We start from the raw sequence: 26,642 nt of genomic DNA, 5'->3' as shown, positions 1-26,642 counted from the left end.
TATTTTGAACCTTAACAATATGTATATATAAAACAATTCTGTAACTAACTTCGGTCGTTGCTGTGCTTTTTTTGGAAGTCGAATTTCCCAGAGGAACCCACCCGAGGGATTAATAAAGTTCTATCTTATCTTATACTGGGGGATGAGGAAGATGGCGTTGTGGTCAGACTTCCCAAAAGCCGGGTGTGAGACAGCTTTGTAGCCCTGCTTGTATGGCGTGTAGCAGTGATCCAAAATCCGATCCCCTCTCGTTGGACACGAGACATGCTGGTAAAAGTTTGGCATGACTTGTCTGAGGTTCGCTTTGTTAAAGTCTCCTGCTACAATGAGGGCTGCGCCCGGGTCCTTGTTTTGAAGCGAGCTCAGCACATCATGTAATTCGGACAAAGCCATACCTGTGTCCGCTTGGGGTGGGATGTAGACCGCTGTGGCGATGACCGAGGTGAACTCACGGGGCAGATAGAAAGGGCGGCACTTAATGCTCAGGAACTCCAGATGTGGCGAGCAGCCGCTGGAGAGAGTAGAAATGCTCCTGGCATCACACCACTTTCTGTTTATCATGAAACACACTCCTCCACCTTTGGTTTTGTTCGACTCTGCCGTTCTGTCCGCGCGGAGCACAAAGAATGAATCCGACGGAGTTACGGCCTGGTCCGGCACGGTGGGGTGTCAACAGGAATCCAAGTCCGTTTACAACAGCTGAATGGTTGGAATTAATTAACGATGGAAGAAAATAAATCACTAATTTACCACCGGGTGAGCCACTGTGTCACCCCTGAAACTGTAGCTGTGCACACGCCACACAAGCTGCTAGCTGAACTAAGAAACAATGTCCAGAGCTGACGATAAATGCATTTAATTTAATTCATTTATTATGTATTTATTTTACACATTAACAGGTTTCAGGTTGTATTGACAAAACATATATGCATGTGTAACCAGGCATGTTTTTAACGAGCATCATAAGACACTTCAGTGCTTTTCATGAATATGTTTAACACGTTTTTGTTTTTCACATAAACACATTTGATTCATGTCTGTTATCTTTTACCTGGTAGTTAGTTTTATCATGTAAAATTGTAACAAACTAGGGAAAAAGAATCGCATGTCAGATCGTTTCTGTCCTTTCTGCATTATAGTTGTACACAGTGTCCACTGTTGTTTGTTGTTCTGCATGTGGCTGCTCCAATCACTCAGATTAAAGTTCATGTATATAGATTAACGATAAACATGTATATGGATCGAAAGGAGCCCATTGAGGTGGTTCGGGCATCTGACAAGGATGCCTCCTGGGCACCTCCCGGGCGAGGTGTTTTGGGCATGTCCCACTGGGAGGAGGCCCCGGGACAAACCCAGGACACGCTGGAGAGATTATATCTCTCGGCTGGCCTGGGAACGCCTCGGTGTTCCCCCGGATAAGCTGGAGGAGGTGGCTGTGGAGAGAGAGGTCTGGGCTTTGCTGCTTGGGCTGCTGCCCCCGTGACCCGGCCCCGGATAAGCGGAAGAAAATGGATGGATTAACACAACAGCAAATACATACATGTGTACCAGGTTCTCCAAAGGGTGACATGATGGTGACGAGTTGCATCTTTTTTATTGTTTATGGTCTGAACTATGATAAATATTCTTCATAGCCTTAAACTTAAACCAACCTCCTGTGTTCAGTCTTTGTCTCTGCGGCTCTGTTCACTGTGGTAAACGTAAAGGAAACATGCTCTTATCCAAACAGACTCAGTGTCTGTATGCAGCCATCTGTAGCACAACTTCATCATGGAAATAAACTCTATTCGAGGTTTGTTAACATACAGCAGCTCATACTGGCAATGAGACGTTTTACACTTCAAGAACAATAGAACCACATCTGGAGTACAACCGTCTTGGTTTAGTTTCTGTCCACATGAATAAGTCTTGGTTACACTTCTCATGGCTAAATACTGAACCAGGAGTACAGGAAACAAGAAACCTGTACATGGGTGCAGCGCGCTGTATTTGACACGTATCTGTAGTTAAAACCATCTTTGCACAGAGAGGTGAACAAATGTGCGCACACACATGCAACGCAGATGTAACAGTCCAGGCACAAATATACCACAACCAATAAATAGAGACACAAAGTATATACAGCATTTGAAGAGAGAGTGGGAGGAGCTACATGTCATTTATAAAACAACAAATCTTTTTAGAAAATAAGTTGCAAGAGCTCTTAATGGCACCACTCAGTGACACTGACATTAATTTCTATCATTACATGCAATTGTATCAAAACTGTTGATCAGACCTTAGTACACATCAGTAAACTAATCCTGAACTCGAATCCTTAAGATCCAGTTTTTAGGATCCAGTTTACTATCAGTGCTCGTTCGTGGTGTTAATATATCTTTTGCATCTCTGATGTCGTTGTCGACTAAATCCATTTCATGCTTTTATTGTATTTATTTTTTACATATAACTGTAGCAAACAGAAGTAAAAAGAACTGAAAACACAAAGAGAGCTTTTTGTTTATCTTCCTGTTGGTGAAAGTTGTGTCCATACTTTTACTGAAATATGTTGTATACATGCTTACTTGAGGGTCAAGTTTGGTAAAGCTTCGGTCCATTATGGGACACTGCAGGGAGGGATTCACATGTCTGTCAGCTGTCACTTGTTGTCTTGTTGTAACTGACAAGCTGCCATTTGTCAGTTAGCACCGCTGCTCTGTGGCTTCTTCTTTATTGTTTTGGGAGCTCGGGTCATGAGGCCGTCTGGTCTCAGTGTCTGTCAGTGATTGGCTGCTCAGGATGCTTCCTCAGCCTTGATCCTGAATGCAAGCATATATATTTTAATGTTAACATAAAGTTTTGGTTCTGGTTTCAAAAAAGGACACGTAACTTATAATAGCACAACGTTGCCAATACAGAACAAGGTGTTGTTTCTCCCCTGCAGCGAAGACTCCCAAAGACGTCTGCTCATAGAAAATACAGTTTCAGGCGTTCGTGGATACAAATATTTAACTTGTAAGGCAAATTAAAGCGAGCTTTTTCTAGTCTTGTGCAGGCTGCTGATCAACATCAAAGTGAGGGTCGAGTTTATAACAGTGGTGAGTTATTACTGTCCTGTATGAGCACAGGAAGTGTCAGACAGCTAGCTTGGCTCAGGCTAACTATTAACTGAAGCTCCACTGTTGTGCTTTGTGACTGGATGCTGCTACTAAAGCTTAAACCCCGATGGCAGGCACACTCATTATATCTCTGTTTCTCTGTTATATTCATTTATAAGACACCTTCCTGCAGCTTTGGGCATTTTTATTCAAACTCCAGAGCCTATCAGTAGGAGTGAGGCAAACACCTACAGCTGGTGACTACAGAGGATGAAAATACAGCATAATGAGGGTGTGTTTGGCACTTTAGCCATGACGTTATTCAATCAGGCTTTGCTACTTCCCAGTGACAACATATACACATGGTTGGACTTCCAGATATATCAGGAACCTTGGCTTTGCTTTTATTTTCAACACCATTTTTTTATTTCAAGTATTTTTGCCTTTTTACATTTGTCTTCACTTACTGACCATGTAGGACACTTAAAAGGAAATATGTTGTGCATCACCAGTCAAGCTACAAATATGATAAAGTATGGTGTGACTTTTTGGCCAATATCAGACATTTGCACTGTGTGATGCAGGCTCAGAATACACTGATTTTAAAATGTAATTGTGCTTTTACCAAAATGTCCAAACAAAAGATTTTTCTATGAGTGTTTTCCTTTTGATTGTTTTAACCTCTTACTGTGCAGTAAGGTGCTTTGGTATCCAGGGGTCTGGAAGCTTCTCCTGGTTGTAGGACCTTCACCCTCCGTTGTGATGGCCTGTACCTCCAGCCTGTACAAACTAGCAGGGCGTAGGCCTGACACCACTAGAACATTACCATCCTGAAAGAGAGGAGACAACAAGTCAAGGAAACGTACGGGACAAAGTGTGAAACACTCATGTTGTGTGAAAGTGCAGGACGACTGAACCAGCTTTCAGCTCAGGGCCCCTGAGATTTGCCCACAGAAGAAAATAATTTTGAACTTGCATTTAAACTAGAAAAGAGAAAGCCAAGTATTTCACTGTACTATCACAAAACTAAGACACAAAGAAATCGATATCAGCAGACGGTGATTTTTGTTGCTTTTTTACATTTAATGTGATCAATTTCTCATTTCACGTGTGAAAGCAGCTCCCAGCCTGGCAGATCCCCAAAGGAGGCATCCTCTAGAACCAGTAATAACTGTGCGTTACAAAGGTCAGAGACCAGCAATAGAACTGGTAGACAGGCTAGCAGAGATAAGTAGCCCATGGCCTCAATACGGTGGCTGAGGATGCCAAAGAGTGGGGCGGATGAGCTCAGAAAATTAGGAATTGGAGGAGAAGAGATCAAAGGAAATTATGGACAATGTAAGAACCTGATAGATGAATGAGGGGAAACCTCAGTCAGGTAGTGATGTGGCTCGACTCTGAACTGTAGCTCAAATGATAGATGGCAGAAGCTGCCAATCTAGTGCTGGAGAAGTGAGCTGCTGCATTTTGGGAAAGAATGTTAGGGAAGAGAGAACCTGGCTAACTTTCTGCTGCATTAGTACGTAAGGGATAGACACAGGGAACCTGCCGTCGTACAGAAAGGAATCGCTGCTGATTAGCATCTGAAGGCCGGATGCAGGGAGACTGGCCAGTTCTACAGAACATTGCTTCTGCATTTTGCGAATGAAAACTTGTTTTTTGGAAACGATAGAAAGATGCACAGAGCTGATCTCCAGAAGGCAGAAGGGTTTCCTGCAGAGAAGCTTGTTGCTGCATTCTGCGACTGAGGGATAGAGAAAGAATCTGGCATCCCAGTTCACTGCTGAAGGGTCCACTGCTGCTTTGTATATGAAGGATCAATGCGGAAAAACCAGCATCCCAGTGGGATAGAGAGAAGGGAAACTGGCAAACCAGTGCCCCCTCTTTTTTCTTTTTTTTTTTTTGCAAATGATAGATAGATGCAGAGAACTGGTGGTAGAAAAGCCTACTGGTTTTTGTGAATGACGGATAGAGAAGAACCTGGCATCCCAGTGACAAACTTGCTTCTTTAATTGCTCCTGAAGGAGGCATAGAAAACATCAAAGCTGGCATCCCTTGTCTAACACAGACAAATGGAGGCAGGTGCACAGAACTGAGCTTGCCCCTGCTACCTGGCACTGATGGGTGGGAGGAGCTACAAGATACACAGTAGCTTTTGCTGTTGGAGGTACAGTTTTGCTTCAGCATGGAAGAAGACTTCGGACAGACATTTGGATGTGTGAGGTTACAAAAGTTAGCTTCAAATGCTGGTGGTAGAAGCAGCTGACACCAGGCTACGGTCCAGTTTGAATCCGTAATGGAAGGATATTTGGGAGACCTTTCGGAAGCGCTGGAATGGCACGGCTTCTGAGTCGGGCGGCTTTTCGACTAACTTGCCCGGTCTGTGGGCCTGTTTCAGAGCAACGTGAGTGGAGCTGTGAGCTTTGCTGGTGGGTGATCTTGTTGAATTTCACGGAGGTGGCGAGTGGCCAGAGTTACTTCATAACTGAGGGTATTCGGCATTCGCCATAACGTTGAGAGTGTTTGGGTTTCTTGGATTGCCTGGAGGCAAACCGATGAAGCAGAGCTCTGTAGTTCTTCGTCTGACGTGGTGACGGACAAGAGGGCGACCGTAAGCAAATGGAAGGTGACTGAGGGACTTTTTTTGCCTTTTCCTGCTTCAGTTCCAGCAGTGATGAGTTCCCTTCACTGTGCCTTTTCTCTATTGCTGGTTTAATAGTGAGTAAAGACAGATGTTGTTATGCATCTCTCACAGACTTTAGAAAAGCTGGTGACGACCTTTAGGCCCAGTATGAGTTGAGTCACTTTTACAGGTTAAAAACTTAGATGCTCATCGTGGTTCTTTATTTGTACATTTGTACATATAACCAGCAGTCGAGGCACACTGGAACTCTCTCATCTGGAGCATCTCTCAGTCATGCTCAGGGCTTTGATGTTTTGCAATAAGGTGGATTTTGCCATACCAAGCAATGCATGTATTTTAAAAACATCACTTTTCAGATTTAATTTTCCACATTGTATAGTTTAGTAAAGTCACTTCACTGACCGGCGGTAGGATCTGGGACTGGGAGATCAGGGTGCGAGGCAGCTTGACATTGTAGTTGCGGTTAGTTGAGATGACTTCTGCCCAGGTAACCTGGTAACCAGTTAGCTGCTGGTGGGATGAAGTCATAGATATATCCCAGCTAAAGATAGCTGTCACATTGCCACCCAGGACCTCAAAAGATGCGATCAGGTTGGTTGCTTTCACCAGGACTTTCTGAAGATTCATAGCTGAAAAATACACAACCGGACAGTCCAATGAAGTCAGATACTGGAAAGGTTTTCCTCTCCATGAGGAAGCAAGTGGCATAAACTTCCAATCGCTCACCAGAAGAAGTATAAAAACAGACAGACTGGAACATGATTATGTCTCCTCAGGCAGTTTTGAATATTTGTGCATATGATTCCTCTGAAATTACATTTCATGTTTACATCATTGTGTTGTGTATTTATACTGCTTTTGAAATGTGAAGGCTTAAAATGGGAAAAACAATCTGGAACGCTTTCTGGCACCTTCAGGAAATGAGTAGTTAAATCTGACAGATAAATACACAATACTGAGTTAGGTTTTCACGTTGTGCTCCAGCCGACGACATCCCGATATTTGCTCAGTAATAAGAAAAGGTGTCGATGTTGTGCTACCTCAGAAGCTACTGAAAAAAGCATACATGCATTTACATTTTAAGGTCATTTGAAGCACATCTTTTCAAACAGCTCAACAAATAACATCAAACAAAAGATTTTAATATGTGTACTTTGTTACTGCATCATTGTAACTAATGTAAAAGTGCTATTTTTACCAGAAGGAAAAAAATATGTTAATGTCATGGTAATGTGATGGACACTCGATGGAGAGGTGTAAGAAAGAGAGGACATGACAGGAAGTTAAGATTTTATTTTGAAAGGTAAGGATTGCTCAACAAGTGAGATTTGATAATCTGGAAAAGTTCAAAATTTAATTTTAGGCTTTTAATGTAAACACCTATATGTACTGTTGCATTATGTTTTTGTTAACTTTCAAAACTAACTGAAGCGCACAAATCTTTGTGCCATTCGAGGATTGTGTGAAAAACGGGGCAGTTTAATACAAGCTACACTGACTGGTTTGCAGTGTTGCTATTTACAGTTGCATTTGCTGCACTATTTTGCACCATGTTATCATCATAATTCTTTTCTCAGCGTTGCACTACTACACCCAGTCTTAAAGTTGTCTCACTTCCCATTTCCAAGTTTAACCCTGATCATGGGTGTAAAGTTTCAAATTCCTCAAACGATGTACGGAAGGTAGGGGAGGGGCTGGTTGCATCGAGAGATTTGATTGGTCAGTTCAGCGTCAGTAATGTTTTTATACATATGTGTGCTGTGAGTCAGGATTGTTTTGTGTCTAAAGAAAAAAAGGCTTGATTAGAAGCTAACAGAGTTGACCTCGCTGACTCGTGCTGCACTTAGAAAGTGTTGAGGTGTGCAGACACTGATAAGTAAAATGAAATAAACAAGCCATTATGCGTTTGCCTCACCGGTTTCTCTGGGACAGTTGACAGGTGTTGGACTCTTGGCCTGGATGGTGGTGCAGGGAGGCGTATGAAAGCTGGTGCTTTCTGCCAGAGGATGACTCGTTTTGCTGACTGGCTGCAGAAGGACTTTGTACTTACAGGAGAAGAGTAAGCCCTGCAGGCTGATAAAGCTCTCCTAGATTAGACAGACAGGGTGTGAGCATGGCTGACTGGAGACTGATTCCCAATTTCAGATTACTGCAACTCTCATTTCACAGCAGGCAAGGCAAAGACTAAAATCACCTGTTCACAATGCATACGTTGTCTCGTCTTATCAATAACAAGATTAATAAAAGCAGTCCTTTTTATCTGTACCACCCATGTGATGCCTTTCAACTCTGTTTTATTTTGGCTATGGAAATGAAATAATTTCACCTCCATGATCAGAATGATACTCATTTATTTGAATAGGGTTACCTTTGTACTGGTCTCCTCCACAGGGCTGGTCTGGTCGTGTCCACAGTATTCAGGTCCCCACTGGATTCTGTAGAATTCAACCAAAGGATCTGCACACAACAAGCCAGAGAAGAAGCAATGTTTATGTTGAGTCTTGCACTTTGTTCATTAGCTGTATTATCCTGCTATGTCCACGCAACCTTTAAAGTGTTTTTCTTCTTTGAACCTGCTTTTTGAAACCTAGTTATGTCATGACACAGATCAGAATTGTTTTGCTCTGTCGCTTTTTCCCTCACGCTTCCTCTGAGTGCTTTTATGGAGGTTGTTAGGATGAGAGTTTATACTGTAAGGATCCACCAGCTGTTATTCACTATAATACCTGACAAGGTGACGAGATTTGAATACTCATTCATGAGATCCAATATGGTGTCTCACTCCCATTTCTGCTTTATCAGATTACATATTCACTTTTTATTTCGTGACCTATAACCCTGTTTTCAGGTCCATGGTGGAGATCTAGGATTTTACTGCAGAGATTTAGGTTTTTGATTCCAACCTTGCAGAAACATTAAACCACCAGCCCTGTTGTGATTGGGGCCATTTGTGGTGTCTTCTTGTCATGTGATGACACTTGTCTCCAGTCACCAAGCACTCGCTCGGTGAACGTGTGTGCTTCCAACCACAGCCCTAAAACTTCAAATACATGAATTTATATTCACCCAAATCTCTGCAGCTTCCACTGTGCTGGATGATTCTGTCACCACCTGTCACCAGTCCTCCCAATCCTTTCTGCTATTTCGTTCTTCATCCTTGTTCTTAGGGTAGAGGTTTTAGCAGTGCTGCGCTGTGTCTTCCTTTTTTCCAGATACCTGAGCCATTATTTTTAAATGTCAGCTAACTAGTGAGCTTACTGCCCCATGTACACCAATAAACCTTTACTAAACTGCTGAACTTTTAATCATTACATCTTATTTCTGACCTGTATGTGGGTTAAAGCCCAACAACAGCTTAGCGTATTCCTGCGTTTCCATATCCTGCACAGCCTTCGGGCTGCAGAGAAATAGAAGCGAGAGGTAAGAGCTCACAGTTTGCATCATTGAAAGACGGATTGTCAGTCACATCAGGGAAAGATTACGGGAGCGACTAAATCCCTCACTCCACAGGACATTTTTGCACAGTCCACTGTTTGGCAGGTCAACATAACTCTTTCTTCCCCTGTGTTAACTGTGAGTGTGGTACAGAGCATTTATTTAGTTTTTAACTTTGAGTCTGTGTTCATAAAATTGTGTTTTTGCTCTGTATACTTTAGTTTTGTGCTTGTTTTCTTGCCTTTTATGCAGTTTGGCACTGACTGCTGTGATGCAGTAGTTTCCTAGAGACATTTAGCAGCTCTAACCTAAGCTCGTGTTTCAAGATTCGCTTCAGCCTCTTGCTGATGTTGTGAAACTGGTGGTTAACATTGTGTCTCATGGCAGCAGACCAGCCTCCTTCCATAACATGAATTACTCATCATATTTACACCTTCTGCACAGAAAATACGTTTCTTTTTCAGAATGAAGTGTATTGCAATTTTTGCTGAGTAAACCTTGGCACATTTATCTCTGCACGCTGTTTCAAACGGGGTATTTGTCTTTTAACAGCAGTTGTTTGAACGTTTGCAGAGCAGCTGCAGGATAGCTCAGATGTTACGTGTGATATGATTTGTACATACCCACGCTTCTCTGCCAGTAAACATGAACCCTGAGCTGTCCGTCCTGGTAGAACGGTGTCCCCACATCCAGGACGTCACCTGCAGGGCTTCTGGGAGCACTCGTGCCTTCAATACAGACAGAATACAATTAAACATGAACTGCATCACATACAGTGATATCCAAACACATGCCATGACACAGCCGCAGGTACAAAAACCTTTGGTATCAATCATTGGAGGTAATTATTTTCTGTATGACTTGTTGGTGTCTCAAGCTGCTGTGGAGGAATTTGGGCCCCCTCTTGATGCTGGTGGCCTGTGAACAGCTCTTCTAAGGTCCCATCACAGTATTTCATGTGGAGGTCGGGACTTTGGGCCACAGCTTTCTGTTATAGATTTTGTCCTGTTGAAGAGTTGCTGTTTTGCAGTCGGTGCACTAGCATGAACTCAATACTAAATATGCTAACTGAGGCCTTTGCAGTCTGACTCTGGATGAATTTGCTCGGGCTCCTGGGATGGGTAACCATCTTTCCACACATGAATAATATTTTTTCCTGTGGTGTACTTCGTTATAACCCTTCCCAGACTGATGATTACATCACTGCTGATGTCGTTCCTCCTCAGTGTGTTAGTACACACCTGAATGCTGCAGACTTTGACTCTCATCTACTGATAACCTCTTAATAAAGTGCATCTGACTGGGAGAAGCTGGACACTACTTACTTTTCCTCCTAATTCGGATGGAAGCAGTAAGGCTGCGCTGCACAACAGCATAACCCTGTAAAACCTTTGTTTTTCACATGACTACCTTTATGTTACCTAATCTCAGTGAATACAGAGCATCACTGTGGAAAGCTGATAGGTCGATCTCATTCAGGGTTTTTTAGAAGATAAAGTTGAAAATGAATATTAACTTATCATCAACTAGATGTACAGTAAAACCCAAAGTAAACAGAAACTGACTGAGGGCCTCCATTGCACATCAGAACGTGTAGGTTTGATGACAGTTTCTTCGTTAGTATTAACTATGACTTTATTTTCCCATCCTCGTGGATTATTCTGTATCTGCATGCAACAGTTATTCCCACCCGTGTCACACGGGGGGCTGTGCACGTGCTGATGCATCTCCAGTCGCTGTTTTCAGCCTGTTGCCTGTGATTTTAATGCTTCACTTTCAAGTTTTTATCATTTCATCACTGCAAGACTTAGAATAAAAAAGCAGTTTCTCCTTTACATTAAAGACAAATCTGTACATTTAATTTTGCCAATTCGATATATACATTTGGAGGCGGGGCTTATCACAACGTGCTTTTGTGAATGAACTCTGGTTTCCAAGCTTGTGAAGGTTTTTCCAAGAACAGAAATCCTTCAGCTTGTGAAAATGCTGAAAAACACACATACTTTGCATTTTAATGTCACGTACAGAAAACGTTGATGTGCTGGTGAACCTTTTCACCTTGAACGTTCACACGCCGCTTTCTGCTCTGCACAAAAGCACAGACGCTGACAGCGACTTCACTTCAATCCTTCTTTCATGAGGCACTCACTCTCACGCTCATTTCTGTAATTGTCAAGAACATTTCTATTTTTTCTTTGTTTAATGTCAACCACCTCTTTGAAAGGAACGCCTTGACATTTTGAATTTCAAAGCTAAGAGTTTTCAGCCCCGTCACACTGATAAGTTCGTAGGTGTGGAATGTTAAGGTTGCATCTGGAGTGAAGCTCTGAGATACAGGAGATCAAAGAGTGAACATCCCAGCAGGAGAAAACCTTTGAAATATTAAACCCCAACGTGCTTTTTTTAAAAATAAAAAGTGTCACCATAAGAGTGTAAAAGCAGACCTATCGACTATACAAACGGAGGAAGCTTTCAGTGCGAGCCTGAACATCTGAACACGCTTTTACACTTTGGGGAAATTTTAAGCCGACATGAAGACGTTTTCTGTTCTTCACGACAAAATTTCGAGCTCGAGCTGAAAAAGCCTCGGTGTCGTGTGCGTGTTTCCGTACTTTGCTGCGTGGTGAAGTGGAGGACAGCGCGCGGTCCTTTGAACTGAGTTTGTCCCCAGTAAGACACAGCCTGAACCTCCACACTGTAGCTCCTGTTGGTCCTCATGCTGTCCAGCTCCACCTGGCTCTGTGCACACAGACACACACAGACACACAATTAGGCACACACCACACCACTGATTCCATGTTATATTCAAGTCATATTTGCTTCCAGTTGTGATCACAGATGTAAACATGCTACACACACTCCACTCCACGAGGGTTTCGGAGAACATTACATGCATTATATCTTTCTTGGGTCTTAAAGAGAAGTCATGTTTTTGACGTGCTCCATCTGCAGCTGTGGCATTCTCACCTTTCTGACCGTCTTCCTCCTCTTGGTCAGGGATGAGGCGGAAGAATGTCCAACTGCAGTCCAGCTCCAACTGACCTTGTAGTGGTGGATGGGAACATCCAGGTCAGGAGGCATGCTCCACTCAATCCTGGCTCCCACTGTGCTCCCAGGACCAAAGCTCATATTTGCTACTCTCAGCTCAGTGGGAGCAGGAGGATTGGAGGGATCTGAGGGGCACATGTTGGATGTTATTAATATCTGTTTACATGCAGAAACAATGACCTTTAGTGCACTGACATGTGCTTAGTTTTTAACCCATCCTGCAAAGTTCACAAAAGGCCGATTCATTCACACGTTACTCTCAAAAGAACCAAAAAATCGATTCCGGAAGACATCTGCCGTATTTACAGGTAGTACTGTGTGGCAGGCTGTGGTTTGTGGCTTGGCTGCAAGGGAGGAGCAGTGGGTTCAGGGCATGGTGTCAGGGGGGCTGACTGCCATCATCTGATCATGTATTTGAGTATATCAGCAGGACCAGAGCAGCGGTCTGTGCGGCGTGAAGCGGAGGAGGGCAGCTGGAAGGCTGCTGCAGAAACAGATTACGGATAAAAACGAACACTCGGCGTGTAACGCTGTGTGCGTGGGTCCTTCACTATCACACACTACCATTGCATTCATTAATAGTGAGGACTGCTGCCTGCCATTAGCATGAACTGGCTGGATGCTGGTATTTATATCCGGTGCTTCCTCAGCCTGATCACGATCAGTGATCAATCAGATGGTAAAACTGTTCTAATAATACATTCCAGCACATGAGGGCACCACCTACACTGCGTCCCTCAGTACCTCAGCACCGTGCAGCAACAGTGGGAGAACGCCATGAACACGTCTGAACTGATTAAGGTTCACATCTTTGCGACTTGCCGAGGCGGCTCCTCTGAGACTGTGGCAGCTACAGAAACCACACAGAGCAAAACAATGAATCCTCTGAGGATTCTCTCCATAACCTCTGCATATATACCACAGTACAACCATTTGCTAAACAGTCTATTTTCCCTTGCATAGCTTCTAACTGTGCCAGTGTTGATATTAAGAACTTTTGGCTTCTTGACTTTAAGCTCATTAAAAACATCTCTCTTCTCTATCTCTTCTACTTCGGGTAGTAGAGGCAGGGGTGGGCCTGGTGCTGTGCTCTGTCACTTTGTATTTTCTAAGCTGTTAAAATATATTTTGCTTTCAGCTGATGTCACTGTAGCTGGTCGGTCTGAACTCCTCTTCTGTCACCACCTCTGCCTGTTTGAACGTTGCTGCATCGCCTACTTTCTTCACTGGCCTACAGCCACTCTGAGGATCACCACAGCAGCACGGCTACATCAGCGCAGTCACTCTCTGTTGCCAGACTTTGCTTTTGTGTGTCTGCAGCTGGCAGCTTGTCCAAAGTCTGACTGTCACCTGGCTCCAGCCCCCTGACGGTGACTCATTGTGGTTAATGCTGCTGTTTGGCGAATGGGAGGAGCGGACTCTACGAACACACACACACACACAGACATGCAATGTGTGTCTGACCTGTGCTTGAGTGGAAGTGTCTGCTGGGCGTGGTGAAACCTCTGGTCCCGTGAAGGTTAACGGCTGCCACTCTAAACTGGTACCAGCGACCGGGCCGGATGTCTGACAGCCTCGCTCTCTGCTCCGTCGTCTGTTTGAGAGAAAACAGCGTGTTTGGTCAGTGTTTAGGTTTCTGTCTTGGCGATGACGATTTTTAACGTCTAAGAAAATAAGTTGATAGATTTTTAAGCATGTCACAATTCATTGTTGAGTTAAGAGGAATTTACCAAAATGTCTTATGACCCGTAAAACGTTTGCAGAATATTTGAACATGCAGTGATGAATTTTAGCAGATCCAGATCCAGATGCAGGCTTGTCTTTCAGATTTCCACCTCGGACACTTAACCTCACATTAATGCACAGCTGCTAGAAACTGCAGATGAAGTTATTAAACTACAAGCAAAATAATAATCTCATGTCTAACAAAGTTAAAAGTCTGAAAATTTGAAATAAATGTGGTAAAATGTGTTGTTGCTGTGCCCGCCGTACATGTGGAAACTGTAACATCTACTTTTACCAGCAGCACTTTATGAAGTTCATGCCGAGCTGAGTTCATCTTATTATTCGCCTCCACAACAGTCCCAGTGCATCATGTGACGCCTGTGTTGCAGTGCTGCCGCCATCAACAAAGCAAAAACAGAAACAGCAGAGCTGTTCTGTCAGCACTTGGAGACCCAGCACCTTACAAAGAGATTTTATTTGGGCTTTCTTTCCTTTAATTTGTCACGTCTCAGTAACAGTCTATATTGGAGGCAGTTAACTAACCTGTGCAGCCACCTGCCACGACGTGGCCGTGTCCTCGCTCGGCTGGATGCCAAAGTTCCATCTCCTCTGCAGAACGTAGACGACAGGCTCGGCCGAGATGTTGAAGCGCGATGACCAGTGCACCTCCAGCTGGCCAGAAGACACTTCTTCAAAGGCTAGCTCCTTCCTTGGCTTCAGAGGAGCACCTGGACAGACAAAACATCCACCAAAGGTGAAACAGAGTACAACTGAAGGGACAGTGCTGTCCATCATCTGCTGTAGCTCCGCAGTGGGGCTCCTAGTCAGCACCCACCAATGCTGCAGGGATTTGCAGATTTACTCAGGGAGAATTTCCACTTCATTTGTTTGAGTAAAGGCCCAGGGGGGCAGTTTTTAGGTTATCAGGACTGATAACATTAGAGTGCGTGTGCCTGCATGGGTTCTCTCTGGATACTCCGGCTTCCTCTATGTCATCAAGTGTGACTCATTTGTGACCAGTCCAGGCTGTAGCCTCTCACCCTGCGACAGCCGGGATGAGCTCTAGCTGAACTGGATAAGTGGGAGAAATGGACGCATGAAGCTTCTTTATTATTTCCTACAGTCAAATCGTTAAACACATTTATAGTCAGGGCTGCACATAAGTGGTCCGCAGGTGCGAATGTCAAAATAAAAGACCGCACCAGATAAGAAGTTGCAGCGCGCGTTTGCGCACATATCAAAGGCAGTGTTTCTGTCCACTAGAGTGGGATTTTCACGGCACATTCTGCACCACATCTCTGTGCGTTCATCATTTCTTTGAAGCCAGCTCACCTCCTGCAGCCACTTGTCCGAGAATACGCGCTTCTTTTGTGGTTCGGACTCCTCCTGACATTTCTTCGGAGGTGGAGGAACACCTGCTTAAAGGAGCTTCTTCGACATCTTTAAGAGTTCTAAACAAACGTCTGTCCTCCTCCACAAAATCTAATGGACGCGAACGCGCGTTGCAACTTCTTATCTGGTGCGCGTCTTTTATTTTGACAGCGAATGCTCACCTGCTTATGTGCAGCCCTGGTTGTAGTGATGTGATTCTGGCTCAACATACCCTTGTAGATGTCACTGGGAGTCTGGCAGGTGTGGCCACAGCTGTTAGAGCAGCATTTCTTCTGAGCAGAGCATTCTTTGTCGTGGTCACAGCTTTCCACACAGGCAGCAGCAAAACCACTGGCTCTCTGTGGAGGTGGACAGCTGCCCTGCTTCACCATCAGCACAGAGTGCAGGAACTCACAGCTGGTCACACACTCCCAGTGCTTTCTGGGAAACACCCGCTGGATGAATCAAAGGCAAAGTAGTTAGCACAGGTTAACTACTGTTACAGCTACTTCCTGCTCTTTGCTTAGAACATGGTGTAATTCTCACACTTGACATACGACAGTGAAACAATGAATAAACTGTGAAATATGATAATGTCAGGTTTGCATCAATAAGTAGCATCTAGACAAGAAGATTAAGAAAAGCGAGACAAAAAGAACAGCACTGAATATGAATAATATTTCCAGGAACAGGCGGACTCTCCAGGTCTTTACTGGGACTGAGAGTTTAACAGACTCTCCACCTTTATTTCAAACTGTGATTGCACAAACAACCCTCGGCTGTTTTTGCACTGTACTCAGAAAGCATACAGTACGACTGACTCTATGCTGCACCATACCTCACATAACTCTCTGCAGTTGCCTTTCCCCTTCATATCCCAGGAGTCTCTGCAGGGCTCCAGGCACTGTGGAAGTCAAAGCAGTGTGAGCACGTTTAAGGTTTATGGTCAGAGATGAAGAAATACATTTGGAGGTTATGCACAGTGAAGTGTTCATGTTTTATTGCTGAACACAAGAGTGTGAGACAGTTTAATGTCTCTGTGAAACTGCAGGTAACCACAGATTACAGCCTGTCACATCTCGCTTTAGTTAAGTATAAATAATTGTAAAAATTATACAAACATGTACAGGGATGGTGTGTGTGTGTGTGTGTGTGTGTGTGTGTGTGTGTGTGTGTGTGTGTGTGTGTGTGTGTGTGTGTGTGTGTGTGTGGGCATTCAACTGATTGTACCCATAATATTAACTTCAATAAAATGAAGAATAATTGGTGCTTTTTTCATGAATGTTATTAATTCATAATGATGCTGTTGTTTCCAGGGGAAGTGGACATGAAAGTGTGGTGACATCAGACTAGCTGCACAGTGAGGACATCAGTGCCTCCTTCTGTCTCGTCCTTTTTAAATATGATCATATTTCTCTGTCATGTCTGTAAGCAAACACACAAGGTGACACAACTCTGTGTAGGTGCACACCTGTGTGAGGGGATTTATGTTTCTGGAGCATGTCAAGCGTTAACAGTGTAGTGCTCTGCACCACAAAGCCCAATCCTGCACCAGTAAGCAGAGGCAGCCCAGGGGAGCAAGTGTGCACTGGTTCTAATTTCATGCTGTAGCGAGAAGCAGTGGGGGAAAGTGAAAAGCACGACAGCCTCACGAGGGCATAGCAAGTCATCTGAAAGTTGGAGGAGTGCTCCAAATGCTCAGCAGATAAGGCACACGCTGCACAGGAAGTGACGCTTCACTAACTCACAACACTTTTGTCTGACCTGGAAAAACCGTTTGTTGCACTGTAAATTCAGACAAAACACAAAGTTATTGTACTCAAATCTTCCAAATATGGTATCTACTGCCATACTTACTCTGGCATTACGTTGACCTCCAGTAACACTGCTGGGAATCAGGATGTGTACATCAATCCACATATAAACAAACATCTAGGACTGATTTCTTCCTTTTGTGCAACATCTCTAAAATTAGAAATGTCCTGTCTCAGAGTGATAACGAGCTCATGCATTTGTTTACTTTCACAGAAAGAGCGAGCATGTCTGCTGTACTGTTACATCCAGAATCACATTTAAAATCTTTCTCCACAAATACTTCGGGCCCGTCTTACACTCATAGTCTCTCATTGTGTCTCAGACTGTGGGCTTGCTTGTGTTTCACTGGATATTAGATGACTCTATCACTCATACCCTCCTAATCCAAGCTGTAGATCTTTAATGTCAATAATATGTTTGCAACAAGCAAGTCGTAAAAGATCTACCCATGAATGATTTTTCTCGCCATGCTGAAGCCTGGTGTCGCTCTGATTTGGTAGGACAGAGCACCCTGAGTAAAGATCCGGCTCAGCTGGCCTCAGGCTGCTTCCCAGTTCTCATGTGCACAAACTAAACTCAGTCTAACGTTGTATTAAATGGACATAAAGCTGCAAGACAAGGTTCCATTAATTGTTTCTGCATTATTTCATACAATAACATGAGTTGTGCATAATCATGAGCATCATCCTGGTCTCCCGCTCAGACAAATGGTTCGATCCACTTTGCAACACTGGGAGATGCAGTTGCTTCAAGTAATGACACCGATTCCTTTGATTCAGGTACGCAGCACAATAGACCGCCGCAGAGGAAGAAGAAATGAAACGACACAAATTGGGCTTTAAACATCTTTCTTGGTTAAGCTCATAGTCCAGGCTGCGGCTCAGGAGACACAGCGGGGTCATTTACCAACCAAACGTCAGTGGCTCGATCCTCACAGTGTAACTGTGGTTTACAGTCACACATGTTTACTTCTGTGTATTTTCTGTAAAGCTTACAGATTTGTCATCGCTGCTTACAGGGGGGACAATAAGCTTTTGGGTTAATATGAAGCCACAAACGCCCTCCGATGAAAACAAGCCACACATGCCGGGTTGTAGACGTGCTGAATGAAGCAGGTGTCGGTGCTCTTAGTGCTCCACGAGGAAGAGTTCAGCAGCACAAGCAAGATGAAGAATACGTTAAAGATTGTACACGAGTCCACAAGACAGGAGAAGCAGCATGTTGTGTGTGAGCGTCGGAGCTGCTGCAGAGCCAAGCAACAACACCGATGACAGACTCGCTTTGTGCCTGATGTTCCAACTAGTTTGGGTCATTTGCAACCTGACGGAAATATCTGTGCACAGAACAACAACGAGCGACAACAAATTCCAGCCACTCAGTCGGCGGCTTTATCTGTTTGTTCTTCCAGCATCACAGATCAACCCTTAATGATTATGTACAACTCTGAGTTTGCTGTCACAGCGTGAGAGGCAGTTACACCCTGGTCAGGTCGCCCTGCAGGGCTGACAAGGGAGAGCTGCACAATTATGTGACATGATGTACTGTTTTAGAGCCCCGTGCTGAGGCAACCACATCTTTTAATCAACAAAAGGGTTGTGAAAGTTAAAAAAGGGCAAAACTCACAGTCAGTGATGTGCACTAAGATAAGGGAAGATACAGGGAAGAAGAAGTTGCTGCAAAGTAGAGTGTGGCCCACACTGTGCTGCTCCGCAGTGGAGTGTCTGATTGCCCTGTTCCAGGCCTGTCATCTCCCATCTCCTGTCCACGCTCTCCACAACAGGACGCTTCCACTAACGCACACTGACATTCCCACTCTCGTGTCATTCCCTTTGTAGCTCAGCATCACTGAGTTTTCTGCCCCATTTCAAGCTTAAATCATTTTTGTTTCACTACTCTGAAGATAAAGCAGCCCATGAAATGTATTTCTTACTAAAACCTGAGCCGTGCTGTTCTTATTTACCTACAACGCACAGCAGTGTGTGTGTCATTACACTATTATTATTGTAGTGCAGTAATTCTGTTTATGTGGTCATGTTGTGTGTCTTGGTTTAATGTTGGGGTTAAAGTGAGGCCAGGTGCAGGTTTGGGCTGGTTGGTGTTGGGGTGAGTTTCAGCTATGGTCCATATGTCAGCATGATGCCTTCTAAACTAATGGAGACATTATTGTGCTGTTGGGTTATTTTGGCAGTGGATGTTCCTTATTCCTCCATGACCAAACGGAGATAATGGAGCAGCATCTTCTCTGCTGACCGTGTAAAATGCCGTTCCTTTGGTTCCTGACACGGTTTGATTCTCTGCCCAGACGAACCCCACAGAGACCAAACAGGCCGTGTTTGTGTCTTGTTTCCTGTTTGACATTGTCTCTGAAAATGTTCCAGATTTTTGAACATCCACAGGCGAACTTTAACTTTTCCTAGAAAATTATTTCGCAGGTACTTGAAAATATGAGTTGAAGGAATGAAAGAAAAGGTTTTCTGGCTCTTAATCAAACATCACATCAAGGCTGTTGTGTATTGAAGGACACTAATTACTGCTGAGAGGAAGAAGGTCATTACACTGCGCTCGATGCCAGTTTGTGTATGTTTCGCTCAGGACACTGGTGTCAGCACGTGACTATGATGCTCACTCATTGTTCCAGTGCCACAGTGCCATCTTAAGCCTTTTTTAAGAGCTGAATCGAACTAGACTGTGTGGGAGTGTCTTGTTAATCAACTCTGGCATTTGCAAATGGCTGTATGCCTGCAGGAAATAGTGACAGAAGGATTAACAAGCTCTCATTACCACCAGAGCCCATGAGGATGACATGAGGCCAAAGTGATAGGCTGTCTCACAGCAACAAGGATCAGCAAGCTTATCATCAGACCTCTCTAAGATTAAGAGCTGGGCAGGGGTATGTTGGAACTGGGACTGTCATGTTAGCCACACTCACAAGTCTGACATGAGTAATATTTTATAACACGGAGGAATATTAAATCTCTAAAGTTGTCACTACGGAGATGTTTTATCTTTTACTGTGGTTCATATTTAAAGTGCTGGAGTGAGGCCCACATCCAGCCTCGGTGTTATTACTGCTGAGGTTCGATGGCATCCGTGATGTCAGACAGCTGACAGGTGAATGTGGGCAGACATGAGTGGAGGATTTCGTACTTTAATAAAGATCTGCATCGTCATTTAAGTTTCAGACGTTCGTTGAAGTTCTTAAATCAGTCTGATATTTTAAATGTGCATGTTTGTTATAAATGTAAGTAGGTATTATATATTTAAGCTGTTAATCAGCCTATCACAGCGGCCCCCAACCTTCTTTGTGCCACGGAGCAGTTTAACGTCAGACGATGTTTTCACGGCTTTAAGGTGTCGCAGATAAATACGACAAAATTAAAGACACGACCGAGACAGAAACTGGTATTTTGTAAATATAATAATAGACGTGAATTCACTGTGTAACTGTGTAACGTTGTTAGCAGCGTCCTCCTGAAATGCACCAACAACATTGAGAGTAACATCCTCCTCTCTGCCCCTTAATGCTCTCTGGTAACTCTTAAATATTTCTTTCAAAATAAGACGCACGACTACAACACGGGAAAAGACCCAGGAAACCGAGTTAACGATGAAAACCCTGAAAATCATAAATTTCACAGCTGAAAGTGTGAAAAGCCTCAACTCCCTCTCCACATCCAGCCTCGGTGTTATTACTGCTGAGGTTAGATGGCATCCGTGATGTCAGACAGCTGACAGGTCAACTCTCGCAGCGCGGTAACGACTGTACCTGCTGATTCCAGGTCTTTCTGCAGCTCAAGTTGGCTCTGGGACAACTCTTCTGATAACTTTTTTCACTCCACTGTCTGAAATCTTGTGGGGAACAACTGTCTATAGTGACATGCCTTCCCCTGATAAATGTGCATACAGTTCAATTCAGATTAATTTACACAGCACCAAATCACAACTACAATCACCTCAAGGTGCTTTATATTGTAAGACTGAACAATAATACAGAGAAAGCCCAACGATCAGATGACCCCTGAGAGCAAGCATGTGGACACAGTGGAATCATTAGAATCAGTTTTTATGATCCATAAAGCCTGGTGGCATAAATCAATCAATGAAACTACAGGCTTATATTAAAGACATAACGCTGTGGACGACCTCCAATTTCCTTCTAAACTCAGACAAAAAAAGGTTTATATTTACGGCTAAAAATCTCAGAAAGATGGTGTCTGACCGGATTCTTGGGGCATTACCTTCATTAACATATTTCCAGGCTGGACGACTGTAATTCATTATTATCAGGAAGTCCTAAAAACTCCCTGAAAAGCCTTCAGCTGATCCAAAATGCTGCAGCAAGAGTCCTGACAGGGACTAGAAAAGAGAGAGCAGATTTCTCCTGTTTTGGCTTCCTGTTAAATCCAGAATTCAAAATCCTGCTCCTCACATACAAGGTCTTAAATAATCAGGCCCCATCTTATCTTAATGACCTTGTAGTACCATATCACCCTATTAGAGCACTTCGCTCTCGCTCTGCAGGCCTACTTGTTGTTCCTAGAGTATTTAAAAGTAGAATGGGAGGCAGAGCCTTCAGTTTTCAGGCCCCTCTTCTGTGGAACCAGCTTCCAGTTTGGATTCAGGAGACAGACACTATCTCTACTTTCAAGATTAGGCTTCAAACTTTCCTTTTTGCTGAAGCATATAGTTAGGGCTGGACCAGGTGGAGTTGAACCATCTGTTATACAATTATAAGCTCAGACTATTGCAGTACTTTGTGTGATGAGCGGCTCTTCTTCTTCATTCATCTCTTTTCACCCCCACATGTTTATAGACCACTGCATCGTGTCATGTTTGTCTTCTCTGTTCCTTGTTGTGTCCTGTTACATTAAAATTAAAAAAATATTTATGCCCAAAATGGTGACTTTAAGTAAATTCATTACATGTAAATTTTCCATGTATAAATGTTACATTTAATGGAATCTGATATACAGTCAGTTCATACAAAGGATGTTTTCATTAATGTTTAATTATTTAGATAAATAACCATTTTATTTTGTATAAGTTACATTATCACATTATTACATTATCTTATCAAAATGATTGCTTGATGTTGCGTGTTAGAGTAGCTCACATTGATAAGCTCTGATTTGGGTTTATTTTGCAGCAATGGGACATGGGCACCTTGCACAGGACGATGATCTCAGCAGCAAATCTACAGCACAAAGGCTGAAAAAGAAAAGACTCAAAGTGCTGCAGTGGCCCATCACAGAGCAGAACTCCGCCTGGCTGAAAGGACAGAGAAAAGCCCACAAACGTCAATGAACTGACGTAACACTAAAAAGCGGCTGGCCAACATTCCCCACATGAGTGTCAGATACTAATAAGTCATATAGAAAAGGATTGTTTCTAATTATTGCTGCTAAAGATGGTTGTTCACGCTGCTGAATCATGGATAAGCTACTTTGTTTTTCACATGAGTGGATTTAAAAACACCAGGACTACCTGAGCATCATTTCACAAACAATGTTCAGATTATCAAAAAGATAGCCATCCATCTTTTACTGTCTGCCTCTTTCATGACTCCTGATGTATTAACAGGGAAACTGCTTTGACATATAGGATGTCACAGAATAAAGAGCCACAACTGGTGATGAATGGCAGACTTAAGAAATGGGTAATAACCACTACAATCCACCAGCACGTCCCAGTACATACAGATGTACACCTGTGCACAGAGCATGCTGTCAGGTTGCATGTGGCCTGATTTATTGCTGCAAAAGCATCGAGCATAAAACTACACACACATGAGGAGAGCGAGAAAGAGTGATTTATTACTCTGAAAGGCTCCAGCAGTCCCACATGACTTCCTATTTTTACACTCACAGCTAACTGAAACTCTTCGGTTCTTGTCCGTGATGTAAACGTGTATATGAGAACAGTGTGTGCCAATAATTCTATCATTTACGTTTTAATCTGCATCTTTTCATTCATGCTGCAAAACAAGGGGGAATTTACATGATATACATTTATAGATTTTTTTCCAGGCAATTCCAGGATTTTTAAAAATGTACTAAGGGAGAGCAAGTCAGAGGGGCCCGTGGGAAATAAGAAAATCTATTGGAAATAAATATAGAGTTGAGAAACGAGGGAAGTTGTTTTGGATTCAAAACTGCATGTTAATGGAAATACTTGCATCCTTACAAAGGTACAAAAATACTTCAATAAAGTGCTTCAGATTGAATGAGGAGCACATTCACGTTACATGCATTCATGCATTCATGAGCGCATCACTTTATAAACTTCTGTCTTATACTGTATGAAAATAGCACAATGTAAAACACTTTAGACTACAAGCCACATTTAAATCATTTAGTGCACTTCATCCATCGTGCATCCACACTTACAACAATTAACTTAAACTGCATGTAGTGGGGAAACCCACACAGGGAGGAAGAACATGTAGTGTGGCCCAGTTAACCAGGAGATTTATCCAGGAGGTGAGAGTGTTGTTATTTTCTATGGACAATCAGAACACTTCATGCAAATGAGGTTCAGGAACAACCCACTGTCTCAGGTTTGTGTGACGAATGGAAAATCAGAAGGACGTACTTTTAAAAATGTCTCCTACCTTTGCACACTGTTTATGATTATGACACCAGCCCAAGGATCCGTTATTCTGAAGACGAGACTAAAAGGAGGAAGACAAGGACACAAGCATAAACAAACGGGTCTGTCTGAGTTAAGCACCAATGAATCCAGTTTAAAGCTGAGTGATGTCACTTTCAGAGGAACGTGAGAAACCAACAGGTGTCTAACTTTGCAGACTGTTAAAGTATTGAATAGGAACATCTAGTGCCAACCCTGTTCATTTAAATAAAGCATGCAGACCTCATAGCTCAGATACTTTATGCACGACGATCTTTTCCAGCAATATTCAAACTTCCAAACATGTTGCTGTTGTCGGAGCAGCTCCTGTCTTTGGGATCAGACAGCAAAGACTGGTTGCAGGCCTGTTACTCTGATGTTTTTACACAATACAACCTCCAAAAAAACCTTATGACCTGGTTTTAAAACACAAACATCCAAAGTGCTCAGTTGGAGACAAGACAGGATGCCACTGACCAGTAAGTAGTGGTGGCTAGATCCATTTTTGAATGAACGCTGAGAGTCTCCTGCTCTTCTGGAGTTAAACCTGCTGACTTGGCTGGTGAATAAAATGACAGTAACAAGAAATGTTTGTTTCTTTTTAATCTATGAGCAGCTGGGGGATTGTTCACTGTTCTCCTTTTTTCTTCTTTTTTTCCATTTCAAAGCCGTTGAAAATGTTGGCAGCAAACAGTGAGATTGAAATATCGAACAGTGATTGTCTAACAGCGCTGTTTGCTCTGTCTGTAGATAAATGGAATATGAACGATCGAGAGCAGAGACAAACTGTCTTGTTTGGTTTTATTGAAGCCAAGGTCATTATGTCAATCAACAGTTTTACTTATTTTGTTATTGGCTGTTTAAAACTGAGCTCGCATCAATTTCCTGAAAAAGACTCCTTCTACAGAATCACAGGAATCAGATAATGAAAAAGTATTCATTGACTTTTTCCATGCAATCTTTGCCCATTCTTCTTTGCAAAATAGCTCCAGTTTAGTCATCTGTGAATCCCAATTTTCAAGCCTCGCCACAGAACAACAGGATCTAGGTGTGGACTTTAATTCTAGCACTGTCCACACCACTGCAGTGTAGCTCTGGCCGTTACCAGTTTAAGCTGGCCAGTGAGCCTCACATGTGGGTGTCTGTAGCTCAGGCAGTAGTGCAGGTCAGCTACTTATTGGAAGGTTGGTGGTTCGATTCCTGGCTTCCCCTAGTCTGCATGCCAAATATCCATGAGCAAGATACTGATCCCAAATTGTTCTCTGATGTGTGTGAATGTTAGTTAGAAAATGTGCTTGTGTCAATGGGTGAATGCACAAGTTGTGTAGTGCTCAGAAGAGCAGAGAAGCGTTATATAAGAACCAGTCTGTTTGCAGTGCAGTGGGGAACTACTGCATCAGGTCGATAACTGGAAACATCACCAGCGTTAACAAATGAATCATTTCTAAATTTTGTGAAAGTAGAAATAATAATAAATCATAACAGAGGTGCTGGATTAGACAGTGGTGAAACATAAAACGTATACTATGGCCCTACAGGACAAGTCGTGCTTCTAATTGTGACTTTCACAGGAGCTTTGTGAGGAATGGAGCCCAAGAATAATTAGTGTGAAAAACCTGAGGATGGACGTTAACTATAGTCTAAATCTAAAACAGGGTACAAAGAATAGCCCTAAAATAAAGTGACACGCAGATTCACAAAGTCAATGTGAGCATGTTTCACACTTCAATAGTTAATGAATTGACGTGAGTGCTGTGGGAATACTGGCTACTGCAAAACTAGGAATGGCAAATGATGTATCAGTGATACATGTCTGAGGGGCAGCTTTGGAGAGCTGGAACTGAAGCAGGGACACAGTACAGTAGTCTGCTTCTTGGCATGTTTGACGAGCACCACAGCACACATTACAGGCTGGACCGTCATTCTGTGCAGTTTCATTGGACTAAGTGAGGCACACTCGAAAGCCTGAACCAAAGAGTCACACTGCAAGTGTGTGCATGTGTCAGTGTGCGTGTGCACGTGTGTGTGTGTGTGTGTGTGTGTGTGTGTGTGTGTGTGTGTGTGTGTGTGTGTGTGTGTGAGAGAGAGAGAGAATGGCAGAGGAAGAATCCGTTTGAATCCCTATAATGAGCCGTATGGTCTATTCTGGCCTTTCAGTTGAACAGTGAACATCAAGCATGACTGAACTTATTTTTATCATGTTGTCAACTCCATGATGTCACTGTTTTAGATCGTTTCAGACTCTTAGAATTTTATGATATTTAGATATCATTTCTAAAGTAAAGTTTTTTTTGTTTTTCTTGTTGAGTCAGTGTCTCTGGAGTATACTCACCATCATCCTGAGACCTTATTTTGTAGTGTAAACGTGACTTTCCATTACCTTGTGCACTGGTTTCCCTCAGCTTTCCCTAAAGTGCCCATATCTGACTGCATATGTTTCATTTTATAGCAGTATATATAATAAGAAATATATTTACTTATATTAAAAGTTATTTTATTAACGTAATGTAACTTTACATAAACATTATTGCACAGATCTATTGTTTGAAACTCTTTTTCAGAACTCATGTAAGGGTCATGGATATTTTCTTTCAAACCAATAAAAAAAGCATTTGCTGATTAAAAAAAGTTAAATAAGTGAAATTTAAGGACTGGTTATGTATAAACAGCCGTTGTCAAAGGTGTCCTGACCTGCAGAATCGAGAGCGCCGCTACACTGTGCAAGCTGAGGCATCGCGACGCACACCTGGCCCTGGAAACGCTCTCCGACCAGGACTCATCAGCATCGGCGCGCTGCCTCCTGGCACAGACACCTGAGCTGCAGAGGAAAATAATCCACAGGCTGGTCCTGACAGCGCTGTTTGTGGTCAGCATCTCCGTTCCGAGGTGGGATGCTGAAA

The 26,642-nt window shown here is 43.1% G+C and overlaps 1 protein-coding gene across 1 annotated transcript; it reads right to left on the bottom strand.

The window, feature by feature from the left end:
* Nucleotides 1-857: 857 nt before the first annotated feature.
* Nucleotides 858-26,642, bottom strand: anos1a (anosmin 1a). The gene is made up of 14 exons (XM_085265603.1): nucleotides 26,434-26,642; nucleotides 23,726-23,785; nucleotides 16,139-16,204; nucleotides 15,533-15,755; nucleotides 14,473-14,657; nucleotides 13,669-13,798; nucleotides 12,124-12,329; nucleotides 11,769-11,895; nucleotides 9,780-9,884; nucleotides 8,090-8,178; nucleotides 7,637-7,808; nucleotides 6,124-6,350; nucleotides 3,766-3,907; nucleotides 858-2,798 (listed from the first exon to the last, which is right to left on the bottom strand). Exons 1-14 carry the CDS (start codon nucleotides 26,614-26,616, stop codon nucleotides 2,749-2,751), a joined length of 1,965 nt encoding a protein of 654 aa, XP_085121729.1. The 5' UTR covers nucleotides 26,617-26,642; the 3' UTR covers nucleotides 858-2,748.

This window comes from Mchenga conophoros, linkage group LG23, assembly GCF_057382185.1.
Source record: "Mchenga conophoros isolate Kocher_MC1m ecotype Shallow Benthic linkage group LG23, M_conophoros_male_GT1.1, whole genome shotgun sequence".
NCBI classification, from domain to species: Eukaryota; Metazoa; Chordata; class Actinopteri; order Cichliformes; family Cichlidae; genus Mchenga; species Mchenga conophoros.
This window is presented reverse-complemented; position numbering and strand designations above follow the sequence as displayed.